General features: G+C 63.4%; 2 protein-coding genes across 7 annotated transcripts; both read left to right on the plus strand.

The window, feature by feature from the left end:
- Nucleotides 1-63: 63 nt before the first annotated feature.
- On the plus strand, nucleotides 64-9727 carry TARS2 (threonyl-tRNA synthetase 2, mitochondrial; the record flags this gene model as incomplete). Of its 6 annotated transcripts, XM_080635057.1 has the most annotated exons (18): nucleotides 64-202; nucleotides 295-512; nucleotides 1019-1136; nucleotides 1971-2092; nucleotides 2188-2305; nucleotides 3518-3579; nucleotides 3647-3725; nucleotides 4225-4368; nucleotides 4443-4541; nucleotides 6281-6447; nucleotides 6969-7131; nucleotides 7221-7358; nucleotides 7722-7799; nucleotides 7878-7978; nucleotides 8660-8761; nucleotides 8871-8943; nucleotides 9321-9435; nucleotides 9548-9727. In XM_080635057.1, 18 exons carry the CDS (start codon nucleotides 149-151, stop codon nucleotides 9694-9696), a joined length of 2100 nt encoding a protein of 699 aa, XP_080491183.1. In that variant the 3' UTR covers nucleotides 9697-9727. The 6 variants fall into 6 exon arrangements, with proteins under 6 accessions (XP_080491183.1, XP_080491181.1, XP_080491182.1 ...); XM_080635055.1 differs by lacking the exon at nucleotides 3518-3579 and having other exon boundaries at nucleotides 4225-4541; XM_080635056.1 differs by lacking the exon at nucleotides 3518-3579 and having other exon boundaries at nucleotides 4225-4541; nucleotides 7230-7358.
- Nucleotides 9728-15923: 6196 nt separating this feature from the next.
- On the plus strand, nucleotides 15924-24277 carry CYP21A2 (cytochrome P450 family 21 subfamily A member 2; the record flags this gene model as incomplete). The annotated part of the gene is made up of 10 exons (XM_080634901.1): nucleotides 15924-16095; nucleotides 16433-16522; nucleotides 17265-17416; nucleotides 18572-18667; nucleotides 19246-19353; nucleotides 19739-19825; nucleotides 20362-20541; nucleotides 22372-22541; nucleotides 22613-22716; nucleotides 23902-24277. 10 exons carry the CDS (start codon nucleotides 15924-15926, stop codon nucleotides 24144-24146), a joined length of 1404 nt encoding a protein of 467 aa, XP_080491027.1. The 3' UTR covers nucleotides 24147-24277.
- Between the last annotated feature and the right edge of the window lie 51 nt (nucleotides 24278-24328).

Raw genomic sequence — 24328 nt, forward strand, 5'->3', positions numbered from 1 at the left:
GTCGGGACACCTAACACGCAGGCTCCGCCCCCTGGGTGGGGCTTGTGCGCTGTGGCCACGCCCCTCAAAGCGGATTGGCTGCTTCTCTCGGGTGGGCCACGCCCACTGACGTCTTAGCGCGGCGCCGGAAGGAGCGGAGCTTGACGTCATGACGCGTGCGCCCAGGGCGCTGCTGCTCGCGGGAGCCCCGCGCCGGTACCGGGTGCGCCCCCTCCCCCCCCCCCCCCCCCCCCTTACCGGGACCAGGCCCCGCCCCTCCCGCCGTGACCTTTGACCTTTGACCCCTGTTCCCAGGTCTCCGGGCCCGATCCTGACCGGTTCCGGTTGTTCCAGCGGCTCCGCCAGGAAGGGAACGACGGGAACGGGAACGGGACCGGGAGCACCGGGAACGGGAGCACCGGAAGCGGCCGCCCCGCCCCCGGCGCCCCCATCCGCATCGCGCTGCCCGGGGGCCGCCTCCTGCCCGGCCGGGCCCTGCAGACCACGCCCTACGTGGTGGCTGCGCAGCTCGGGTGCGGCCCCATAGGGACCCCATAGAGACCCCATAGGGACCCACAGAGCCCCACAGGGACCCATAGAGCCCCATAGACACCCCATAGGGACCCCATAGAGACCCCATAGGGACCATAGAGACCCATAGAGACCCCATAGAGACCCATAGAGACACCATAGAGACCCCATAGGGACCATAGAGACCCATAGAGACCATAGAGACCCCATAGAGACCATAGAGACCCCATAGAGACCCCATAGGGACCCACAGAGCCCCATAGGGACCCATAGAGACCTCCATAGAGCCCCATAGGGACCATAGAGACCCATGGGGACCAATAGGGACCCATAGAGACACCATGGAGACCCCATAAAGACCTTATAGAGCCACATAGAGACCCCATAAAGCCCCATAGAGACCCCATAGAGACCTATAGGGACCCCATAGAGACCCCATAGGGACCATAGAGCCCCGTAAAGCCCCATAGAGCTCCGTAGCGCCTCCACGTGTGCCCGTGTCCCGCAGGGCGGCGGAGGCGGCGCTCGTGGCCCGCGTGAACGGGGCCCTGCAGGACCTGGAGCAGCCGCTGGAGGGCGACAGCGACCTGGAGCTGCTGGACTTCAGCTCGGCCGAGGGGCGAGAGGTGGGGGGGCTGCTCGCGCCCCATAGCGCCCCCTTGTGCCCCACATCCCTTGTGCCCCACATCCCCCCTTGTGCCCCACATCCCTTGTGCCCCACATCCCCCCTTGTGCCCCACATCCCTTGTGCCCCACACCCCGCTTTGTGCCCCACATCTCTTGTGCCCCACATCTACCCCAGTGCCTCACATCCCTTGTGCCCCACATCCCCCCCATGCACCACATCCGCCTTGTGCCCCACACCCCGCTTTGTGCCCCACATCCCTTGTGCCCCACATCTACCCCAGTGCCTCACATCCCTTGTGCCCCACATCCCCCCCATGCACCACATCCGCCTTGTGCCCCACACCCCGCTTTGTGCCCCACATCCCTTGTGCCCCACATCTACCCTAGTGCCCCACATCCCTTGTGCCCCACATCCCTTGTGCCCCATATCTACCCCAGTGCCCCACATCCCTTGTGCCCCACATCTACCCTAGTGCCCCACATCCCTTGTGCCCCACATCCCTTGTGCCCCATATCTACCCCAGTGCCCCACACCCCGCTTTGTGCCCCACATCCCCCCCGTGCACCACATCCGCCTTGTGCCCCACACCCCGCTTTGTGCCCCACATCCCCCCCGTGCACCACAACCGCCTTGTGCCCCACATCCCTTGTGCCCCACATCCCCCCCTGTGCCCCACATCCCTTGTGCCCCACATCCCCCCCTTGTGCCCCACATCCCCAATTTGTGCCCCACATCCCCCATTGTGCCCCATAGCCCTCCTTGTGCCCTCATCCCCCTTGTACCCGACACCCCCCATGTACCCCATAGCCCCCATTGCCCCCCCTGCCCCCAGGCCTTCTGGCGCTCGGGTGCCTTCGTGCTGGCGGCGGTGCTGGAGCAGTTCTATGGGGCCACATTCTGCCGGGCCAGCGCCACCGAGGACGGCTTCCACTGCGACGTGCACATGGGCGACCGGTACGAGGGGGGCAGCAAGGACCTAACCCCCCCCCGCCCCCCCATCCCCTGCTATGGGGCTGCCCCACACATCCCAGCGTGTCCCCCCACCCAAGGACGGTGCCGCGCGGGGACCTGCAGGCGCTGGAAGGGGCTTGCGCTGCCTTCGCCCGCGCCGGGCACCGCTTCGAGCGCCTCGAGGCACCGAGAGAGCGGCTCCGGGAGCTGCTGGAGGTGAGGAAAGGGCCCGGGATGGAGCAGGGGGGGCAACGGTGTCAATGGGAGCGGTGTCAATGGGAGCGGTGTCAATGGGAGCGGTGTCAATGGGAGCGGTGTCAATGGGAGCGGTGTCAATGGGAACGGTGTCAATGGGAGCGGTGTCAATGGGAGCGGTGTCAATGGGACCGGTGTCAATGGGAGCGGTGTCAATGGGAGCGGTGTCAATGGGAGCGGTGTCAATGGGATCGGTGTCAATGGGAACGGTGTCAATGGGAACGGTGTCAATGGGAGCGGTGTCAATGGGAACGGCGTCAATGGGAACGGCGTCAATGGGAACGGCGTCAATGGGAGCGGCGTCAATGGGAACGGCGTCAATGGGAGCGGTGTCAATGGGAGCGGTGTCAATGGGAGCGGTGTCAATGGGACCGGTGTCAATGGGATCGGTGTCAATGGGAACGGTGTCAATGGGAGCGGTGTCAATGGGAGCGGTGTCAATGGGAGCGGTGTCAATGGGAGCGGCGTCAATGGGAGCGGCGTCAATGGGAGCGGCGTCAATGGGAGCGGCGTCAATGGGAGCGGTGTCAATGGGAGCGGTGTCAATGGGAGCGGTGTCAATGGGAATGGTGTCAATGGGAGCGGTGTCAATGGGAGCGGTGTCAATGGGAGCGGTGTCAATGGGAGCGGTGTCAATGGGAACGGTGTCAATGGGAGTGGTGTCAATGGGACCGGTGTCAATGGGAACGGTGTCAATGGGAGCGGTGTCAATGGGAGCAGTGTCCTTGGTCCCGGTGTCAATGGGATCGGTGTCAATGGGAACGGTGTCAATGGGAGCAGTGTCCTTGGTCCCGGTGTCAATGGGATCAGTGTCAATGGGAACGGTGTCAATGGGAGCGGTGTCAATGGGAGCGGTGTCAATGGGAGCGGTGTCAATGGGACCGGTGTCAATGGGACCGGTGTCAATGGGAGCGGTGTCAATGGGATCGGTGTCAATGGGATCGGTGTCAATGGGACCGGTGTCAATGGGAGCGGTGTCAATGGCATCGGTGTCAATGGGACCGGTGTCAATGGGACCGGTGTCAATGGGAACGGTGTCAATGGGAGCGGTGTCAATGGGATCGGTGTCAATGGGAGCGGTGTCAATGGGAGCGGTGTCAATGGGAACGGTGTCAATGGGAGCGGTGTCAATGGGATCGGTGTCCTTGGTCCCGGTGTCTCCCCTCCCCGCAGCACAACCGGTTCCAGCTGCAGGAGCTCGAGGCGGCGCCATCCCCTTTGCTCTCTCTCTACAGGTGAGCGCGGGGGCTCCGGGGGGGGGGCCCTTTCCGTGCCCCCCTCCCAGCCTCTGCTCCCCCTCAGGTGCGGGCCCCAGCTCCAGCTCTGCCGCGGGCCCCTCCTGCGGCACACGGGGCTCATCGCGGCCCTGCGCATCCTGTCGGTACGGCCGGGGTGGGGCTGCGCTATGGGGCAGGCTATGGGGCAGGCTATGGGGCAGTGCTATGGGGCAGGCTATGGGGCAGGCTATGGGGCAGTGCTATGGGGCAGGCTATGGGGCAGGCTATGGGGCAGTGCTATGGGGCAGGCTATGGGGCAGGCTATGGGGCAGTGCTATGGGGCAGGCTATGGGGCAGGGCTATGGGCTGTGCTATGGGGCAGTGCTATGGGGCAGGCTATGGGGCAGGCTATGGGGCAGGGCTATGGGGCAGTGCTATGGGGCATGCTATGGGGCAGGCTATGGGGCAGGGCTATGGGCTGTGCTATGGGGCAGTGCTATGGGGCAGGCTATGGGGCAGGCTATGGGGCAGGGCTATGGGGCAGTGCTATGGGGCATGCTATGGGGCAGGCTATGGGGCAGGGCTATGGGCTGTGCTATGGGGCGGTGCTATGGGGCAGGCTGTGGGTCAGCAGCCGTGGGTCACCCCCTCTCCCATCCCCAGAGCTCCTCCTCGCTGTGGCGCGGGCCGGGCTCCGGCTCCCTCCAGCGCGTCGCTGCCGTCGCCTTCCCCAGCGGCCAGGATCTGTCCCGCTGGGAGCGGGCGCAGGAGCAGGCGGCGCTCAGGGACCATCGCCGCATCGGCAGGGTCAGAGCCGGTACCACCCCCCCAGTGCCCCCCCCTTGTGTCCCCCCCCCGGTGCCACCCCTGTCCCCCCCCAGGAGCAGGAGCTTTTCTTCTTCCACGAGCTCAGCCCCGGCAGCTGCTTCTTCCTGCCCCGCGGCGCCCACATCTACAACGCGCTGGTGGAGTTCATCCGGGTACGGGGGCCCCGGCTCACTGGGGCCTCGGTCGGGGGGGGAGAAACGAGGCTTGGCCTTTGGGCCACCCATCCCCGCTGCACCCATCCCCATTGCACCCATCCCCATTGCACCCATCCCCACTGCACCCATCCCCACTGCACCCATCCCCATTGCACCCATCCCCACTGCACCCATCCCCGCTGCACCCATCCCCATTGCACCCATCCCCACTGCACCCATCCCCGCTGCACCCATCCCCACTGCACCCATCCCCGCTGCACCCATCCCCACTGCACCCATCCCCATTGCACCCATCCCCGCTGCACCCATCCCCATTGCACCCATCCCCGCTGCACCCATCCCCATTGCACCCATCCCCGCTGCACCCATCCCCACTGCACCCATCCCCGCTGCACCCATCCCCGCTGCACCCATCCCCACTGCACCCATCCCCGCTGCACCCATCCCCACTGCACCCATCCCCACTGCACCCATCCCCGCTGCACCCATCCCCATTGCACCCATCCCCATTGCACCCATCCCCACTGCACCCATCCCCACTGCACCCATCCCCGCTGCACCCATCCCCACTGCACCCATCCCCACTGCACCCATCCCCGCTGCACCCATCCCCACTGCACCCATCCCCACTGCACCCATCCCCACTGCACCCATCCCCACTGCACCCATCCCCGCTGCACCCATCCCCACTGCACCCATCCCCGCTACACCCATCCCCGCTGCACCCATCCCCGCTGCACCCATCCCCACTGCACCCATCCCCGCTGCACCCATCCCCGCTGCACCCATCCCCGCTGCACCCATCCCCATTGCACCCATCCCCGCTGCACCCATCCCCACTGCACCCATCCCCACTGCACCCATCCCCACTGCACCCATCCCTATTGCACCCATCCCCACTGCACCCATCCCCGCTGCTCCCATCCCCACTGCACCCATCCCCACTGCACCCATCCCCACTGCACCCATCCCCATTGCACCCATCCCCGCTGCACCCATCCCCGCTGCACCCATCCCCATTGCACCCATCCCCGCTGCACCCATCCCCACTGCACCCATCCCCGCTGCACCCATCCCCACTGCACCCATCCCCGCTGCACCCATCCCCGCTGCACCCATCCCCACTGCACCCATCCCCGCTGCACCCATCCCCATCGCACTCATCCCCATTGCACCCATCCCCATCGCACTCATCCCCACTGCACCCATCCCTATTGCACCCATCCCCATTGCACCCATCCCCACTGCACTCATCCCCATTGCACCCATCCCCATTGTACCCATCTCGTTGCACCCATCCCCATTGCACCCATGCCTATCTCCATCCCTATCCTGACCCTATCCGCATCCCATCCTCATCCCGGTTTCCATCCCCATCCCCACCCTATTTCCATCCCATCCCCATCCCCACCTCATCCTCACCCTATCCCTCCCCTGTCCCCATCCCTGTTTCCATTTCCATCCCCACCCTATCTCCATCCCTATCCCCATCTCCACCATATCCCCATCCTATCCTCATCCCTATCTCCATCCTATCCTCATCCCTGTCTCCATCCCCATCCCAACCCTATCCCCATTCCATCCCCATTGCTATTTCCATCCCCATCCTGCCCCTATCTCATCCCCATCCCTGTTGCCATCCCCATCCCAACCCTATTCCCATCCCATCCCCATCCCTGTCTCCATCCCCACCTTCTCCCCATCCCCATCCCTATCCCATCTCCCCCCCCTTGCAGAGCGAGTACCGCGCTCGTGGCTTCCTGGAGGTGGTGACCCCCAACCTCTTCCACCCTCGGCTCTGGGAGCTCTCGGGGCACTGGCACCACTACGGCCCCAACATCTTCTCCTGCTCCGCCGGCCCCGAGGCGCTGTCCCTCAAGCCCATGAACTGCCCCGCTCACTGGTGAGCACGGGGATACCCGCGGGGCGGGGGGACACACCTGGGTACCCCCCTGGGTACCGCTCCGAGCATCCTCATCCCCGCCCGGGTACCCCCTGGGTACCGCTCCGAGCATCCTCATCCCCGCCCGGGTACCCCTGGGTACCGCTCCGAGCATCCTCATCCCCACCCGGGTACCCCCTGGGTACCGCTCCGAGCATCCTCATCCCCGCCCGGGTACCCCTGGGTACCGCTCCGAGCATCCTCATCCCCGCCCGGGTACCCCCTGGGTACCGCTCCGAGCATCCTCATCCCCGCCCGGGTACCCCCTGGGTACCGCTCCGAGCATCCTCATCCCCGCCCGGGTACCCCCTGGGTACCGCTCCGAGCATCCTCATCCCCGCCCGGGTACCCCCTGGGTACCGCTCCGAGCATCCTCATCCCTGCCCGGGTACCCCCTGGGTACCGCTCTGAGCATCCTCATCTCCACCCGGGTACCCCCTGGGTACCGCTCCAAGCATCCTCATCCCTGCCTGCATCCCCAGCCTGATGTTCGCCCATCGCCCGCGCTCCTGGCGGGAGCTGCCCCTGCGCCTGGCAGACTTCGGGGTCCTGCACCGCAACGAACCCCCGGGGACCCTGACGGGGCTGACGCGGGTGCGGCGCTTCCAGCAGGATGATGCCCACATCTTCTGCACCATGGAGCAGGTCCCGGGCCCCTCCGCTCCCATCCCTGCATCCCCACCGGGCCCCCCTGCTCGCCCCCCCCCGCATCCCCTTTGGTCCTCACCCCGCAGCTGGAGCAGGAGATCGGCGCCTGCCTGGACTTCGTGCGCAAGGTCTATGGGGTGCTGGGCTTCACCTTCCGCATGGCGCTGGCCACGCGGCCCCAGGGCTTCCTGGGGGACCCCGAGACCTGGGACCGTGCGGAGAAGGTGAGGGGGGGGGACACACATGGGGTCCCCTCCTTGTGTCTGGTGGCACCCCCTGATGACCCCTACGGCGTGCACTGGGAGCCATGGCCTGCATCACCCCCGTGTCCCCATCCCGGTGTCACCCTGTGGCCATGGCCTGCATCACCCCCGTGTCCCCATCCCGGTGTCACCCCGTGGCCATGGCCTGCATCACCCCCGTGTCCCCATCCCGGTGTCACCCCGTGGCCATGGCCTGCATCACCCCCGTGTCCCCATCCCATCCCGGTGTCACCCCGTGGCCATGGCCTGCATCACCCCCGTGTCCCCATCCCGTCCCGGTATCACCCCCATTCCTGTCCCTAAATCCCTCCCTTGTCCCCATAGATCCTGGAGCGGAGCCTCGGCACCTTCGGGCACCCCTGGGAGCTGAGTCCTGGTGATGGAGCCTTTTATGGCCCCAAGGTGAGAGGGTTTTGGGGGGGAGGCCCAGAATGGGCAAACCGGGACCCTTTGGGACCCCCCCCGGGTGATTCCCGACAGATCGATATCCGGATCCGGGATGCGCTGGGGAGGCAGCACCAGTGCGGCACCATCCAACTGGACTTCCAGCTGCCGGAGAGGTTCGGGCTGCAGTACAGCAGGTATGGGATGGGGGCGGGAATGGGGGTGGGAATGGGGATGGGGGGGAGGGGAATGGGGATGGGGGGGATGGGAATGGGGATGGGGGCGGGAATGGGGATGGGGGCAGGAATGAGGGTGGGAATGGGGATGGGAATGGGGATGGGAATGGGGATGGGAATGGGGATGGGAATGGGGATGGGGGGGATGGGAATGGGGATGGGGGCAGGAATGGGGATGGGAATGGGGATGGGAATGGGGATGGGGGGGAGGGGAATGGGAATGGGGGGGATGGGAATGGGGATGGGGGCGGGAATGGGGATGGGGGGGATGGGAATGGGGATGGGGGGAGGGGAATGGGGATGGGATGGGAATGGGGATGGAATGGGGATGGGGGGAGGGGAATGGGGATGGGATGGGAATGGGGATGGAATGGGGATGGGGGGATGGGAATGGGGATGGGGATGGGAGGATGGGAATGGGGATGGGGATGGGGGGATGGGAATGGGGATGGGAGGATGGGAATGGTGATGGGGGCGGGAATGGGGATGGGGGGAGGGGAATGGGATGGGAATGGGGATGGGGGGATGGGAATGGGGATGTTGGGGTCAGAATTGAGGCAGGGCCAGGACTGGGATTGGGGGGGGTCAGGGTTGGGGGGGTTCAGGTTCGGTGCTGAGGTTCCCCCCCCTTTGTGCCCCCAGCGCGGGGGGGTCCCCGCTGCGGCCGGTGCTGCTGCACCGCGCGGTGCTGGGCTCCGTGGAGCGCCTCCTGGCGGTGCTGGCCGAGAGCTGCGGCGGCCGCTGGTGAGGGGAGGGGGGGGGGACGGGACCCCCAAACCCCCCCCCAGGGCCCCCCCATCCCTGCGGGGATGCTGGGGGGGAGCAGCCCCCCCATGGCCCCCCTGTCCCGCAGGCCCCTGTGGCTCTCCCCAATGCAGGTGATGGTGATCCCGCAGGCGCCCGACGTCGAGGGGTACGCCCGGGAGGTGAGCGGGGCCCCCATGGACCCCCCATAGCCCCATGTTCCCCCCATGCCCCCCATATCCCCTCCCATAGCCCCATATCCCTATGTCCCTCCCATATCCCCCCATTTCCCCCATGTCCCCCATGTCCCCATAGCCCTCATATACCCCCATATCCCCATGTCCCCATATCTCCCATATCCCTTCATATCCCTATGTCCCTCCCATATCCCCCCATACCCCCCATGTCCCCCACATATCCCCATATCCCCCCATCCCCATTTGCCCCCATGTCCCTATATCCCCCCCCATCCCCATATCCCTTCATATCCCCATATCCCCCCATGTGTCCCCATGTCCCCCCATCTCCCCCCATCCCCATCTCCCCCCCGTCCCCCCAGGTCCAGGCCGTGCTGCGGGGGGGGGGCCTGGTGGCCGACCTGGACGCAGACCCCGGGGCCACCCTGGCCAGGAAGATCCGCAGGGCCCAGCTCTCCCAGTACAACTTCCAGCTGGGTAAGGGGGGGGCACGGATCCAGGACCCCCCAAACCCCACCGGGAGCTGCTATGGGGGGGGGGGGGGGGGGGCACCACATTCACCCCTTTCCCCCCCCCCCCCCCATTGCAGTGGTGGGAGCCCGGGAGCGGGCGAGCGGCACCGTGAGCATCCGGACGCGGGAGAACCGGAGCGCGGGGCAGCGGGAGCTGGGCCCGGTGCTGCGGCGGCTGCAGGAGCTGCGGGATGCGCGCGTGCCGGACGCGGAGCGATGCTTCTGACCCCCCCCCCCCCCCCCATTAAAGCGCTGCTGCCCCATAGAGGGGAGCCGAGACCCCGTTGTTGCGCTGGGGGGGATGCGGTGCGGATCCAGCCCCATCCTTCCTGAGAGCGGGGAATGCGCTTCCAGGTTATGCAGGGATATGGGGAACACGGGGGTTGGGGGGCGGGAGCATCCAAGCAAAGCGCCCGTTCCCGGCGGGATCGCTCCTCTCTTCCCGCTTGATCCCGGTTGTGCCTTTTGGGAGCCGGGTCCCCCCGGCCCGTGGCGCCGGTTCCAGCCCCAGAGCCATCAGGTTCAGAGGCGTTTACTCCTGCTCCCAGCAGGATTCCTCCTCGGAGGTGCAGTATCCCTGCTGGAACTGGTGGCAGGGGCACCAGAAGGGCTCGGGTTGGGGCGAATCCAGGGATATCCAGGGCTCCGCGGCTCCGTCGCTGATGGAGCGCTTGGAGCAGGCGGGCAGGGGCTCCGTGCCCCTGAGCCTGTAGGCATGGACCAGCTCCGCTGCGAAGGAGCCGGCGCTGAGCATCCCATGGGCCGGCTCCTCGCCGTTATCCATCCCCTGCTCCTTGCTCCCGTGGGTACCGGCAGCATCCCCCGGGGCTGCTTCTCCTGCCCGGCTCTTCCTGTACAAACGGGGCACAGAAACCTCAGGGATGGGATGGGACGGGAAGGACCCGGAGCTCCTCCGGCTCCGAGCGCTGCCAAGGGAGCATCCCATGGGAACGGGGCCTCACTGGTGCCGGAGCCGGGAGATGAGGATGCAGGAGGCCAAGAGCGCCAGGAGCAGCAGCGCCAGGGCGGCCGCGCCTGCCCATAGGGAGCGCTGGGGGAGCCGCGGCCGCTTCGCAGCCCCCGTCCCCATCGCAGCCTCCGCGCCTGCAGCACAAGAGACGGGAGCCGCGTTATTGTGTGGGGCAGGAGGGAGCGGAGCCGCGTTATTGTGTGGGGCAGGAGGGACTCGGACACACGTGAAGTGCTCTGGGGGATGATCACAGTGTGCTCCATGTGCATCCCAACATCTGCATCCCAACATCTGCATCCCGATATCTGCATCCCAACATCTGCATCCCAACATCTGCATCCCGATATCTGCATCCCAACATCTGCATCCCACATCTGCATCCCAGCATCTGCATCCCGATATCTGCATCCCAACATCTGCATCCCGATATCTGCATCCCAACATCTGCATCCCACATCTGCATCCCAGCATCTGCATCCCGATATCTGCATCCTGATATCTGCATCCCAGCATCTGCATCCCGACATCTGCATCCCGACATCTGCATCCCAGCATCTGCATCCCAGCATCTGCATCCTGACATCTGCATCCCAGCATCTGCATCCCGATATCTGCATCCCGATATCTGCATCCCGATATCTGCATCCCGATATCTGCATCCTGATATCTGCATCCCAGCATCTGCATCCCGACATCTGCATCCCGACATCTGCATCCCAGCATCTGCATCCCAGCATCTGCATCCTGACATCTGCATCCCAGCATCTGCATCCCAGCATCTGCATCCTGACATCTGCATCCCAGCATCTGCATCCCGATATCTGCATCCCGATATCTGCATCCCGATATCTGCATCCTGACATCTGCATCCCAGCATCTGCATCCCGACATCTGCATCCCAAAGCAGCTCTGGCCACCAATGGTGCCCCTGGGAGCTGTGGAGCACGAGCAGGAGCAGGCCCAGCGCTGGACAAGGTGTGGGGTGCGGAGCCTGCTCCCTTCCTGCTGTGGGACGGGGATGCCCCATCCGGATGCTGCTTTCTCCGGGGTTTTCCAGGATCTCCTTTGGGCCTTTCAGGCTCCTTTTGGGAATCCTGCCCTGCGTCAGCTCCTGAGGCGTTCACGGAGCGCGGGAGGCTCAATTCCAGGGGGGAACCAGGACTCACCGGTGAGGCGCCAGCTGGGACCGCGCACAAGGTGCTGGAGAGGCTCCGGGAAGCTCCATACCCTGGCTCCATCTGCAACCAAGCACCCGTGAGGCATCAGCACCGCAGCAGGACATGGAATGGGGCCACAGCGAGGGCTCGGATCCTGCTGTGAACCCTTCCTCCTTAGGGATCTGTGGGCATGGGAAGGGATCCAGGCCACAAAGTGGTACCCGGATACAGGGAGAGGGGTCCGGTGCTGCAGGGATGCGGCTGGGAGCAGATTGAGCAGCCTCAGAGCATCCTTCCCAGGATATGGGAGCGGATGGAGCAGCCTCAGAGCATCCTTCCCAGGACATGGGAGCGGATGGAGCAGCCTCAGAGCATCCTTCCCAGGACATGGGAGCGGATGGAGCAGCCTCAGAGCATCCTTCCCAGGACATGGGAGCGGATGGAGCAGCCTCAGAGCATCCTTCCCAGGACATGGGAGCGGATGGAGCAACCTCAGAGCATCCTTCCCAGGACATGGGAGCGGATGGAGCAGCCTCAGAGCATCCTTCCCAGGACATGGAATGGGGCCACAGCGAGGGCTCGGATCCTGCTGTGAACCCTTCCTCCTTAGGGATCTGTGGGCATGGGAAGGGATCCAGGCCACAAAGTGGTACCCGGATACAGGGAGAGGGGTCCGGTGCTGCAGGGATGCGGCTGGGAGCGGATGGAGCAGCCTCAGAGCATCCTTCCCAGGACATGGGAGCGGATGGAGCAGCCTCAGAGCATCCTTCCCAGCCTCTTGCCCTGGAAGAAGGGGAATTCCTGACAGAGGAATCCCTTGGAAGGCTGCATTCTCGCCCTCAATGTGATCCCTCCAGCCGATCACGGCTCAGTACCCGCGGTTCCCATTGACCGGACATTGCCAGCTTACCCCTGGGCTGCCAGGGCTCAGCGCTGGGATGCAGGTGCGCAGCTCGCTCAGCCCCGACGATGCCGGCATCTGGGAAGCAAGCAGGGATCAGGAGCTCAAAGAGGAATTCCAAGGCAAAGCACGGGATTGCTGTGGGAAGGCTGCAGCCGGTTACCCCTGTGCGTCCCTTGGGCCACGGACCTGCATTGCCACGGACTATTATGGGCTGCATCCAAAGGAGCCGGTCCAGGGGGTGCCCCCGTGCTCACTCGGACGCTGCACAAGGGATGCAGGGGGGGGCTCCATCAGGGAGCGCAGGGATGGGGCAAGGGGCTTGGACCTGAGGAATCCCCTCCGGGGGGGGGCGCCGGGAGCTGGGACCGGAGGAGCCGGAGCTGCCCCATCCCTGCCGCGGCCAACGGGGCCCGGAGCCCCCCCGCTCCGGTGGAGGGGTCCCGGCAGGGGCTGGACCTGGGGGCGCGCCCGGTTCCTTCTCTCCCCCCCCCCGCCCCCCCCAAGGGCCGCACCCGCTCCCCGCTCCCGTCCCGGGCCCGCGGCCACCGGAGCCGTCCGGGATCGCAGCGCCAGGAGGAGGCAGAGCAGGAGGCGGGGGGGGGCCATGGCGCCGGTGCCGCCGGAGCGGGCTCTGTGACGTCAGCGCGGCCCCGGTGCCGCTGTCCCGCGGGGCGGAGCAGCCGGAAGCGGCTCCCTTCGCTCCGCTTGCGGCCGGGGGGGGTTGCGTCATCAATGGCGAAGCTGACGTCAGAGCCGACGTCAGAATCAAGATCAGCATCGAGATCAAGATCAGCATCAATACGAGAATCAATGCCGGCATCAAGATCAATCAGAACCGATATCAGCATCAAGATCGAGATCCAAATCAAAATCGAGATCCACATCAAGGTCAAAATCGATACCGAAATCAACATCAAAATCAATGTCAATATAGACATCGAATTCAATATCAATATCCAAATCAATATCGAAATCAATAGCGAAATCAATATCAAATCAATATCAATATCCAAATTAATATCAAATCGATATAAATATCAATATCCAAATCAATATCAATATCTAAATCAATATCAAATCAATATTAATATAAAATCAATATAAATGTCCAAATCAATATCAAATCAATATCGATATCAATATGAAATCAATATCAATGTCCAAGTCAATATCAAATCAGTATCAAATAGATACCAATATCAATATCAATATCAAATCAGTATCAAATCAAGATCAATATCAAATCAATATCGATATCAATATGAAATCAATATCAATGTCTAAGTCAATATCAAATCAGTATCAAATAGATACCAATATCAATATCTATATCAAATCAGTATCAAATCAATATCAATATCAAATCAAGATCAATATCAAATCAATATCGATATCAATATCAAATCAATATCAATGTCCAACTCAATATCAAATCAGTATCAAATAGATACCAATATCAATATCTATATCAAATCAGTATCAAATCGATATCAATATCAATATCTAAATCAATACCAATATCAAATCAATATCAATGTCCAAATCAATATCAATATCCAATCGGTATCCAGTCGATATCCAATCGATATCCAATCGATGTCCAATCGATATCCAATCGATATCCAATCGATATCCAATCGATGTCCAATCGATATCCAATCGATATCCAATCGATATCCAATCGATGTCCAATCGATGTCCAATCGATGTCCAATCGATGTCGCAGTCGGGCTCGGTATCCAACCAGCGCCGCTCACTCCCCCCGCTCTGCGCCTGTGCAGGATGGGGCCCATTGCCGGCGCCTTCCCCCGCATCCTCGCTGCCCTCCCGCTCCCCGTTCCCGACGGGAATGCCGCAGCTCCCACGGGAAGCGCCGCTTCCCGAAGCCTCCTTTGAGCGCTCAGCTCCTTCCTTAGGGAATTCTCCTCCTGCCGCCTCCTCGGTGCCTTCCCAACCCCCGCTTCCCAAGGCCGGAATTCCCGGGTTCCCGAGCCCCAAATCCCGCTTGTTCCCAAAGAGCCGCAGCTTTCGGCTCCAGCCCCTGGTTTGTCCCAGCCAAACCTTCCCTTTGACGGCTCAAGGCCGCAGTTTTCCACCCCAAATCCGCAGTTTTCCACCCCAAATCCTCAATTTTCCACCCCAAATCCGCAGTTTTCCACCCCAAATCCTCAATTTTCCACCCCAAATCCGCAGTTTTCGGACATTAAGTGGCTTAATGCCCAGACCCTGCTTTAAGGCCCATTCCCGGGGCTCAAAGCCCCCCTTTTAGGGTTAAGACCTCACTTATAGGGTCCAAAAACTGCGCTTGGAACCCCAAACATCTCCTTGACCTCCTTAGGCCCCCTACGGCCCCCCATAGAGATCCATAGAACCCCATAGAGCCCCATAAAGCCCCATAGAACCCCATAGAGCCCCATAGAGCCCCATAGGGCCCCATAGGGCCCCATAGAACCCATAGAGCCCCATAGAACCCCATAGAGTCCCATAAAGCCCCATAGAACCCCATAGAACCCCATAGAGCCCCATAGGGCCCCATAGAACCCCATAGAGCCCCATAGGGACCCCAAGGACACCAGAGGACCCTAACATCCCCCATGGTCCCCGTAGACCCCCAAGACCTCCGCAGGGCCCCCCCAAACACCCCAAACTACCCCAAACCACACGAAACCAGCCCAAACTACCCCAAACCAGCCCCAAATCCCCCTTCCCCCCCCCAGGCACCCCAATTCACTCCAGGGCATCCAATCCCCCCCCCCATATCCTTGTGTCTCCCCCCCCAAGGTGGGTCCCCCCCCATGTCCTTGTCCCCCCCCCCCCGTGACGCACTGGCCTTGTCCTTGTCCTTGTCCCCTCCCCATTGCCTTGGGTCCCCAACCGGTGGTGACGTGGAGGCCTCCCCCCCCCCCATGTCCCCCCCCACATCCCCCCTTTAACTGTTCTATAGGACCCTATTGGGGACCCCCCATGTCCCCCCTTTAACCCCTCTATAGGACCCTATTGGGGACCCCCCATGTGCCCCCTTTAACCCCTCTATAGGACCCTATTGGGGACCCCCCATGTGCCCCCTTTAACCCCTCTATAGGACCCTATTGGGGACCCCCACATTTAGACCCCCCCCAAAACCCCCCTATTGGGGACCCCTCTATGTCCCCTCCTTTAACCCTTCTATAGGACCCCATTGGGGACCCCCCATTTAGACCCCCCCCCCAAAACCCCCCTATTGGGGACCCCCCCATGTCCCCCCTTTAACCCCTCTATAGGACCCTATTGGGGACCCCTCCATTTAGAGCCCCCCCAAATCCCCGCTATTGGGGACCCCCCCCAATAAACACCCACTGGGGGGCGGAGCTTGCTGTGGGCGTGGCTTTGGGGGTTCCCCCCCCCTATTTAGACCCCATCGCACCCGGTGCCCCCCCCCCGCCATGGCGGCCCCGCTGCTGCCGCTGCTGCTGCTCCCGGCGCTGCTGGCGCTGGCGCTGGCGCTGGCCGGGCGCTGGGGGGCGCTGCACCTGCTGCACCCGCAGGGGGCGCTGCACCTCGCTCGCCTCGCCCGCCGCCAGGGGCCCGTCCTGCGCATGCGCGTCGGGGGGCGAGGTGAGTCCATTGAGGGGGTTATTTGGGGGGGGTGTACCCCAAAATCGACCCTGACACCCCCCCCCAATTCAACCCTTATGGAACCCCCCCATCCTCTTTTTGGGGTGCCCCAGTTTTGGGGTCCCCCCCATTTGAATCCCCCCCCTTACTTTGGGGTCCCCCCTATTTGGATTCTTCCTCCCCTATTTTGGGGTCTCCCCCTCTTTGGGTCCCCCCCATTTTAACCCCCTCCCCCCCATTTTGGGGTCCCCCCCACCCCATTTTGGGTCTGTTTCCCCCCATTTTGGGTCTCTCCCCCCACTATTTTGGGGTCTCCCCCATTTCTCCCCCCCCCCAGATGTGCTGGTGCTGAGCTCGGCCGGGACCATCCGGGAGGCGCTGGCCCGGCACTGGGGGGATTGGTTGGGGCGGCCCCCGAGCTACCTGGGTAATGGGGGGGTTCTATGGGGCTGGGGGGTTCTATGGGGGCTATGGGGCTGGAAGGGTTCTATGGGGCTGGGGGGTTCTATGGGGGCTATGGGGCTGGAAGGGTTCTATGGGGCTGGAAGGGTTCTATGGGGCTGGGGGGTTCTATGGGGGCTATGGGGCTGGAAGGGTTCTATGGGGCTGGGGTGTCTATGGGGGCTATGGGGCTGGAAGGGTTCTATGGGGCTGGGGGGTTCTATGGGGGCTATGGGGCTGGAAGGGTTCTATGGAGCTGGAGGATCTATGGGGTCGGGGGGTCTATGGGGCTGAGAGGGTCTATGAGGGGATCTATCAGGCTGGAAGGGTTATGGGATCTATGGGGCAGGGGGGTGTCTATGGGGCTGGGAAGGTTCTATGGGGCTGAGGGGGTCTATGGGGCTGGGGGATCTATGGGGCTGGAGGAGTCTATGGGGCTGGGGGGGTCTATGGGGCTGGGAGGAGTCTATGGGGCTGAGGGGGTCTATGGGGCTGGGGGGAGTCTATGGGGCTGGAGGAGTCTATGGGGCTGGGAAGGTTCTATGGGGCTAAGGGAGTCTATGGGGCTGGGGGGGTTATGGGATCTATGGGGCAGGGGGGTGTCTATGGGGCTGGGAAGGTTCTATGGGGCTGAAGGGGTCTATGGGGCTGGCGGGGTTATGGGGTCTATGGGGCAGGGGGGTCCCTATGGGGTCCCTGCCCCCCCATAACCCCGCTGCCCCCCCCAGCCCCGTTGGTGTCGCGGGGGGGCCGGGACCTGGCGCTCGGGGCCCCCTCCCCGGGCTGGCGGCTGCAGCGCGGGGCCACGCGGGGGGCGCTGGCGAGGGCGGGGTCACGGCTGGGGGCGGAGCTTCGGAAAAGGGGGCGTGGCCTGAGGGAGGTGAGCGACAGCCCCATACAGCCCCATAGGGACCCATAGAGCCCCATAGAGAACCCATAGAGCCCCATAGGGACCCATAGAGCCCCATAGTGACCCATAGAGCCCCATAGAGAACCCATAGAGCACCATAGAGCCCCATAGGGACCCATAGAGCCCCATAGAGAACCCATAGAGCCCCATAGGGACCCATAGAGCCCCATAGAGACCCCATAGAGCCCCATAGAGCCCCATAGAGAACCCATAGAGCCCCATAGGGATCCATAGAGCCCCATAGAGAACCCATAGAGCCCCATAGGGACCCATAGAGCCCCATAGTGACCCATAGAGCCCCATAGAGAACCCATAGAGCACCATAGAGCCCCATAGGGACCCATAGAGCCCCATAGAGAACCCATAGAGCCCCATAGGGACCCATAGAGCCCCATAGAGACCCCATAGAGCCCCATAGAGCCCCATAGAGAACCCATAGAGCCCCATAGGGATCCATAGAGAACCCATAGAGCCCCATAGGGACCCCATAGAGCCCCATAGAGCCCCATAGAGAACCCATAGAGCCCCATAGAGACGCCATAGAGCCCCATAGGGATCCATAGGGACCCATAGAGCCCCATAGAGAACCCATAGAGTCCCATAGAGACGGCATAGAGCCCCATAGGGATCCATAGGGACCCATAGAGCCCCATAGAGAACCCATAGAGTCCCATAGAGCCCCATAGAGAACCCATAGAACCCCATAGGGATCCATAGAGCCCCATAGAGAACCCATAGAGCCCCATAGAGCCCCATAGAGCCCCATAGTGACCCATAGAGCCCCATAGAGCCCCATAGGGACCCATAGAGCCCCATAGAGAACCCATAGAGCCCCATAGGGATCCATAGGGACCCATAGAGCCCCATAGAGCCCCACAGAGCCCCATAGTGACCCATAGAGCCCCATAGAGAACCCATAGAGCACCATAGAGCCCCATAGGGACCCCATAGAGACCCATAGAGAACCCATAGAGCACCATAGAGCCCCATAGGGACCCCATAGAGACCCATAGAGATCCCATAGAGCCCCATAGAGAACCCATAGAGATCCCATAAAGCCCCATAGTGACCCCCGTGCCCCCCCATCCCCTCCCCCATAACCCCCTTTCCACCCCTCCCCCCCAGGAGCTCCGTTCCCACGGGGGGGCCCCCCTGGACCCCTTCGAGGTCTTCGCCTTCCACACGTGCAGCACCATCGGGGGCCTCCTCTTTGGGGAGCTGGTAACGGGGGGGGAGGGGGGACCCCGCCATGGGGGGGGGAGGGGGGGGGACCCCGCCATGGGGGGGGGAGGGGGGGGACCCCGACATGGGGGGGAGGGGGGACCCCGCCATGGGGGGGGGAGGGGGGGGACCCCGACATGGGGGGGGGAGGGGGGGGGACCCCGACATGGGGGGGGAGGGGGGACCCCGCCATGGGGGAGGGAGGGGGGGGGACCCCGACATGGGGGGGAGGGGGGGGACCCCGCCATGGGGGAGGGAGGGGGGGGGACCCCGACATGGGGGGGAGGGGGGGGGACCCCGACATGGGGGAGGAGGGGGGGGGGGACCCCGACATGAGGGGGGAGGGGGGGGACCCCGACATGGGGGGGGAGGGGGGGGACCCCGACATGGGGGGGGGGAGGGGGGACCCCGCCATGGGGGAGGGAGGGGGGGGGACCCCGACATGGGGGGGGAGAGGGGGGGGACCCCGACATGGGGGGGGAGGGGGGGGGACCCGGACATGGGGGGGGAGGGGGGGGATCCCGACATGGGGGGGGGAGGGGGGATTTTGGGGGTTCCCATTGCCCCTCCCCCCCCAGCTCCCCCCCGCGGCCGAGGTCCGGGGCTTCACGCGCTGCGTCCTGGAGCTGCTCGAGCTGTGGGGGAGGGGCTCGCTGCGGGCGCTGGAGCTGCTGCCGGCGCTGAGGGTGAGGGGGGGAGGGGGGGCTGGGGGGATGTGGGGCTGGGGGGGATCTATGGGGCTGGGGGGGATCTATGGGGCTGGGGGGGATCTATGGGGCTGGGGGATCTATGGGGCTGGGGGGGATCTATGGGGCTGGGGGATCTATGGGGCTGGGGGGATCTATGGGGCTGGGGGGATCTATGGGGCTGGGGGATCTATGGGGCTGGGGGGGATCTATGGGGCTGGGGGGATCTATGGGGCTGGGGGGGATCTGTGGGGCTGGGGGGGGATCTGTGGGGCTGGGGGGGATCTGTGGGGCTGGGGGGGGATCTGTGGGGCTGCGGGGGATCTGTGGGGCTGGGGGGGATCTATGGGCCTGGGGGGGTCTCTCTCTACGGGTCCCTCCTCAGGCCCTGCCCCAGCCGGGGCTCCGGAAGCTCCTGGAGCTCGTGGAGCTCCGCGACGCCTTCGTGGGGGCCCAGATCCGGAAGCACGAGGTGGGGGGGGGACCCCAATGTCTATGGGGGGGCCCCAATGTCCATGGGGGGAACCCCGATGTCTATGGGGGGGGACCCCAATGTCTATGGGGGGACCCCAATGTCCATGGGGGGGCCCCAATGTCCATGGGGGGAACCCCGATGTCTATGGGGGGGACCCCGATGTCTATGTGGGGAACCCCAATGTCTATGGGGGGGGACCCCGATGTCCATGGGGGGGACCCCAATGTCTATGGGGGGAACCCCAATGTCTATGGGGGGGGACCCCGATGTCTATGGGGGGAACCCCAATGTCTATGGGGGGGGACCCCGATGTCTATGGGGGAACCCCAATGTCTGTGGGGGGGACCCCGATGTCTATGGGGGGAACCCCAATGTCTATGGGGGGGACCCCAATATCCATGGGGGGGCCCCAATGTCTATGGGGGGGACCCCAATGTCTATGGGGGGGACCCCAATATCCATGGGGGGCCCCAATGTCCATGGGGGGTCCCCTCTGCCCTTGGCCCCCATTGGCCCCGCTCTGCCCCCCCCAGGAGTGCCCCTGCCCCCCCCGGGACACGGTGCTGGGGGCGCTGCGGGACCCCTCGAGGCCGGGCCCCCCCCTGAGCCCCCCCCGCCTGCACATGGCCCTCGTGGACCTCTTCATCGGCGGCACCGAGACCACGGCGGCGGCGCTGGCCTGGGCCATCGCCTTCCTGCTGCACCGGCCCGAGGTACCCGGCTCCCAGCCGGGTCCATGTCCCATCCGTGTCCCATCCATGTCCCATCCGGGTCCCATCCATGTCCCATCCATGTCCCATCCATGTCCCATCCGGGTCCCATCCATGTCCCATCCATGTTCCATCCGTGTCCCTGTCCCATCCGTGTCCCATCCATGTCCCATCCGGGTCCATGTCCCATCCATGTCCCATCCGTGTCCCATCCATGTCCCATCCGTGTCCATGTCCCATCCATGTCCCATCCGTGTCCCATCCATGTCCCATCCGTGTCCATGTCCCATCCATGTCCATGTCCCATCCATGTCCCTGTCTCATCCGTGTTCATGTCCCATCCGTGTCCATGTCCCATCCGTGTCCATGTCCCATCCATGTCCCTGTCTCATCCGTGTCAATGTCCCATCCGTGTCCCTGTCCCATCCGTGTCCCTGTCCCATCCGTGTCCCTGTCCCATCCGTGTCCCTGTCCCATCCGTGTCCATGTCCCATCCATGTCCCATCCATGTCCCATCCGTGTCCATGTCCCATCCGTGTCCATGTCCCATCCATGTCCCATCCGTGTCCCATCCGTGTCCCTGTCCCATCCGTGTCCATGTCCCATCCATGTCCCTGTCTCATCCATGCCCATGTCCCATCCGTGTCCCTGTCCCATCCGTGTCCATGTCCCATCCATGTCCCATCCATGTCCCATCCGTGTCCATGTCCCATCCGTGTCCATGTCCCATCCATGTCCCATCCATGTCCCATCCGTGTCCCTGTCCCATCCGTGTCCATGTCCCATCCATGTCCCTGTCTCATCCATGCCCATGTCCCATCCGTGTCCCTGTCCCATCCGTGTCCATGTCCCATCCGTGTCCCATCCATGTCCCATCCATGTCCCTGTCCCATCCCTGTCCCATCCGTGTCCCTGTCCCATCCATGTCCCTGTCCCATCTGTATCCATGTCCCATCCATGTCCCATCTGTATCCATGTCCCATCCATGTCCGTGTCCCCCTGTGGCTCCTTGGTCCCTTTGTTCCCCCCCCTCGCAGAGGCCGCGTGCTGCGTGTGACACGTGTGTGACACGCATGGGGGGGTGATAGAGGGGAGGTGGGTGATGTTGGTGATGTGACATGTGACGTGTGACATGTTACAGGTGTGATGAGTTCAACACGCATGATGTAACGTAACACACCTGTATCACACATGTAACACGTCTGTAACACACCTGTATCACGTATGTAACAGGCCTGTGTCACACATGAATCACGTATGTAACACATATGTAGCATGCCTGTAACACACGTAAAACATATGTAACACACCTGTATCGTGTGTAACACACATGTATCGCATGTAACACGTGTGTAACACACATGTATCGTGTGTAACACAGATGTATCATGTAACACATATAACACACATGTACCACATATGCTTCACTTATGTACCACGTAACACATATACCACGTATGCATCACACATGTAACACACATGTGTCACGCATGTAACACACATGTATCACGTATGTAACACGTATGTATCACGCATGTAACACACATGCATCACACATGTAACACACATGTATCACGCATGTAACACACATGTATCACGCATGTAACACGTATGTATCACGCATGTAACACACATGTATCACGCATGTTACACACATGTATCACATATGTAACACACATGTATCACGCATGTTACACACATGTATCACATATGTAACACACATGTATCACGCATGTAACACATGTACGACGTACGCCTCACGTATGTACCACATGTTCACGCATGTATCACGTGTGCCCCACGTGTGCCCCACTTCCCCCCCCCGTGTCGCAGCTGCAGGAGCGGCTCCGCGCTGAGCTCCGCCGGGAGCTGCCCCCGGGGGCCCAGCCCCAGGCCGCGGACGCGCGGCGCCTGCCCCTGCTCCAGGCCACGGTCACCGAGACCCTGCGGCTGCGGCCCCCGGCCCCGCTGGCGCTGCCGCACTGCGCCCGGCGCGGCACCAGGTAGGGCCCGGCCCGGGGCGGGCCCGGCGGGGCTCAGCAGCGCCCCCTGCCCGCGCTCCCTCTCCCTGCAGCCTCGGGGGGCTCCCGGTGCCCGCCGGCTCCATCCTGGTCCCCAACCTCTTGGCCGCGCATCAGGACCCCGAGCTCTGGCACCACCCCGAGGAGTTCCTGCCCGGTACGGCCCGGACGTGAGGGGGCCCCGAGACCCCTTGGGGTGCCCTGAGCCCCCTCTGGCTGGGTTCCTCCTGGATACCAGGGCTCCCTCAGCCCTTGGGGTCCCTTCAGCACCTTTGGGTCCCCAAAACCCCTTGGGGTCCCCTCCCTGATCTTGGGGTCCCTTTAAGCCTTTGGGGTCCCCTCAACCCTTGGGGTCCCTTTAACCCCTTGGGGTCCCCTCAACCCTTGGGGTCCCCTTAACCCTTTGGGGTCCCCTCAACCCTTGGGGTCCCCTCAACCCTTGGGGTCCCTTTAACCCTTGGGGTCCCTTTAACCCCTTGGGGTCCCCTCAACCCTTGGGGCCCCTTTAACCCATGGGGTCCCTTTAACCCTTGGGGTCCCTTTAACCCCTTGGGGTCCCCTCAACCCTTGGGGTCCCTTTAACCCCTTGGGGTCCCCTCAACCCTTGGGGTCCCTTTAACCCCTTGGGGTCCCTTTAACCCTTTGGGGTCCCTTTAACCCCTTGGGGTCCCCTCAACCCTTGGGGTCCCTTTAACCCCTTGGGGTCCCCTCAACCCTTGGGGTCCCTTTAACCCTTGGGGTCCCTTTAACCCCTTGGGGTCCCTTTAACCCTTGGAGTCCCCTCAACCCTTTGGGGTCCCTTTAACCCTTTGGGGTCCCCTCAACCCTTGGGGTCCCTTTAACCCCTTGGGGTCCCCTCAACCCTTGGGGTCCCTTTAACCCTTGGGGTACCCTCAACCCTTTGGGGTCCCTTTAACCCCCTGGGGTCCCTTTAACCCTTGGGGTCCCTTTAACCCCTTGGGGTCCCCTCAACCCTTGGGGTCCCTTTAACCCTTGGGGTCCCCTCAACCCTTGGGGTCCCTTTAACCCTTGGAGTCCCCTCAACCCTTTGGGGTCCCTTTAACCCCTTGGGGTCCCTTTAACCCTTGGGGTCCCTTTAACCCCTTGGGGTCCCCTCAACCCTTGGGGTCCCTTTAACCCATTGGGGTCCCCTCAACCCTTGGGGTCCCTTTAACTCCTGGGGTCCCCTCAACCCTTGGGGTCCCTTTAACCCATTGGGGTCCCCTCAACCCTTGGGGTCCCTTTAACCCCTTGGGGTCCCCTCAACCCTTGGGGTCCCTTTAACCCATTGGGGTCCCCTCAACCCTTGGGGTCCCTTTAACCCCTTGGGGTCCCCCCGCAGAGCGGTTCCTGGCTCCGGGGGCCCCGCTGCGGGCGCTGCTGCCGTTCGGGTGCGGGGCTCGCTCCTGCCTGGGGGAGGCGCTGGCCCGGGCCGAGCTCTTCGTGTTCCTGGGCCAGATCCTGCGGGAATTCCGCCTGGAGCCGCCGGCGCCGGGGCTGCTCCCATCGCTGCGCGTGCGCGCAGGGACCGTGCTGCGCTGCCCGCCCTTCCGCGTGCGCCTGGTGCCCTGCCGCGAACCGGCCTGAGCCCTGCCTGAGCCCTGAGCCCTGCCTGCACCCTGAGCCCTGCCTGCACCCTGGGCCCTGCCTGTACCCTGTGCCCTCAACCCAACGGGCTCCTCTCAACACACTGGGCCCCCCTAAACCCCTTGGTGTGGGTCCTCTCCTGTGTCCCTTCAACCCAGTGGGGCCCCCTGTGCCCGGCTCTG

This window comes from Psittacula echo (assembly GCF_963264785.1).
Source record: "Psittacula echo genome assembly, chromosome: 26".
In the NCBI taxonomy this organism is placed as follows: Eukaryota; Metazoa; Chordata; class Aves; order Psittaciformes; family Psittacidae; genus Psittacula; species Psittacula echo.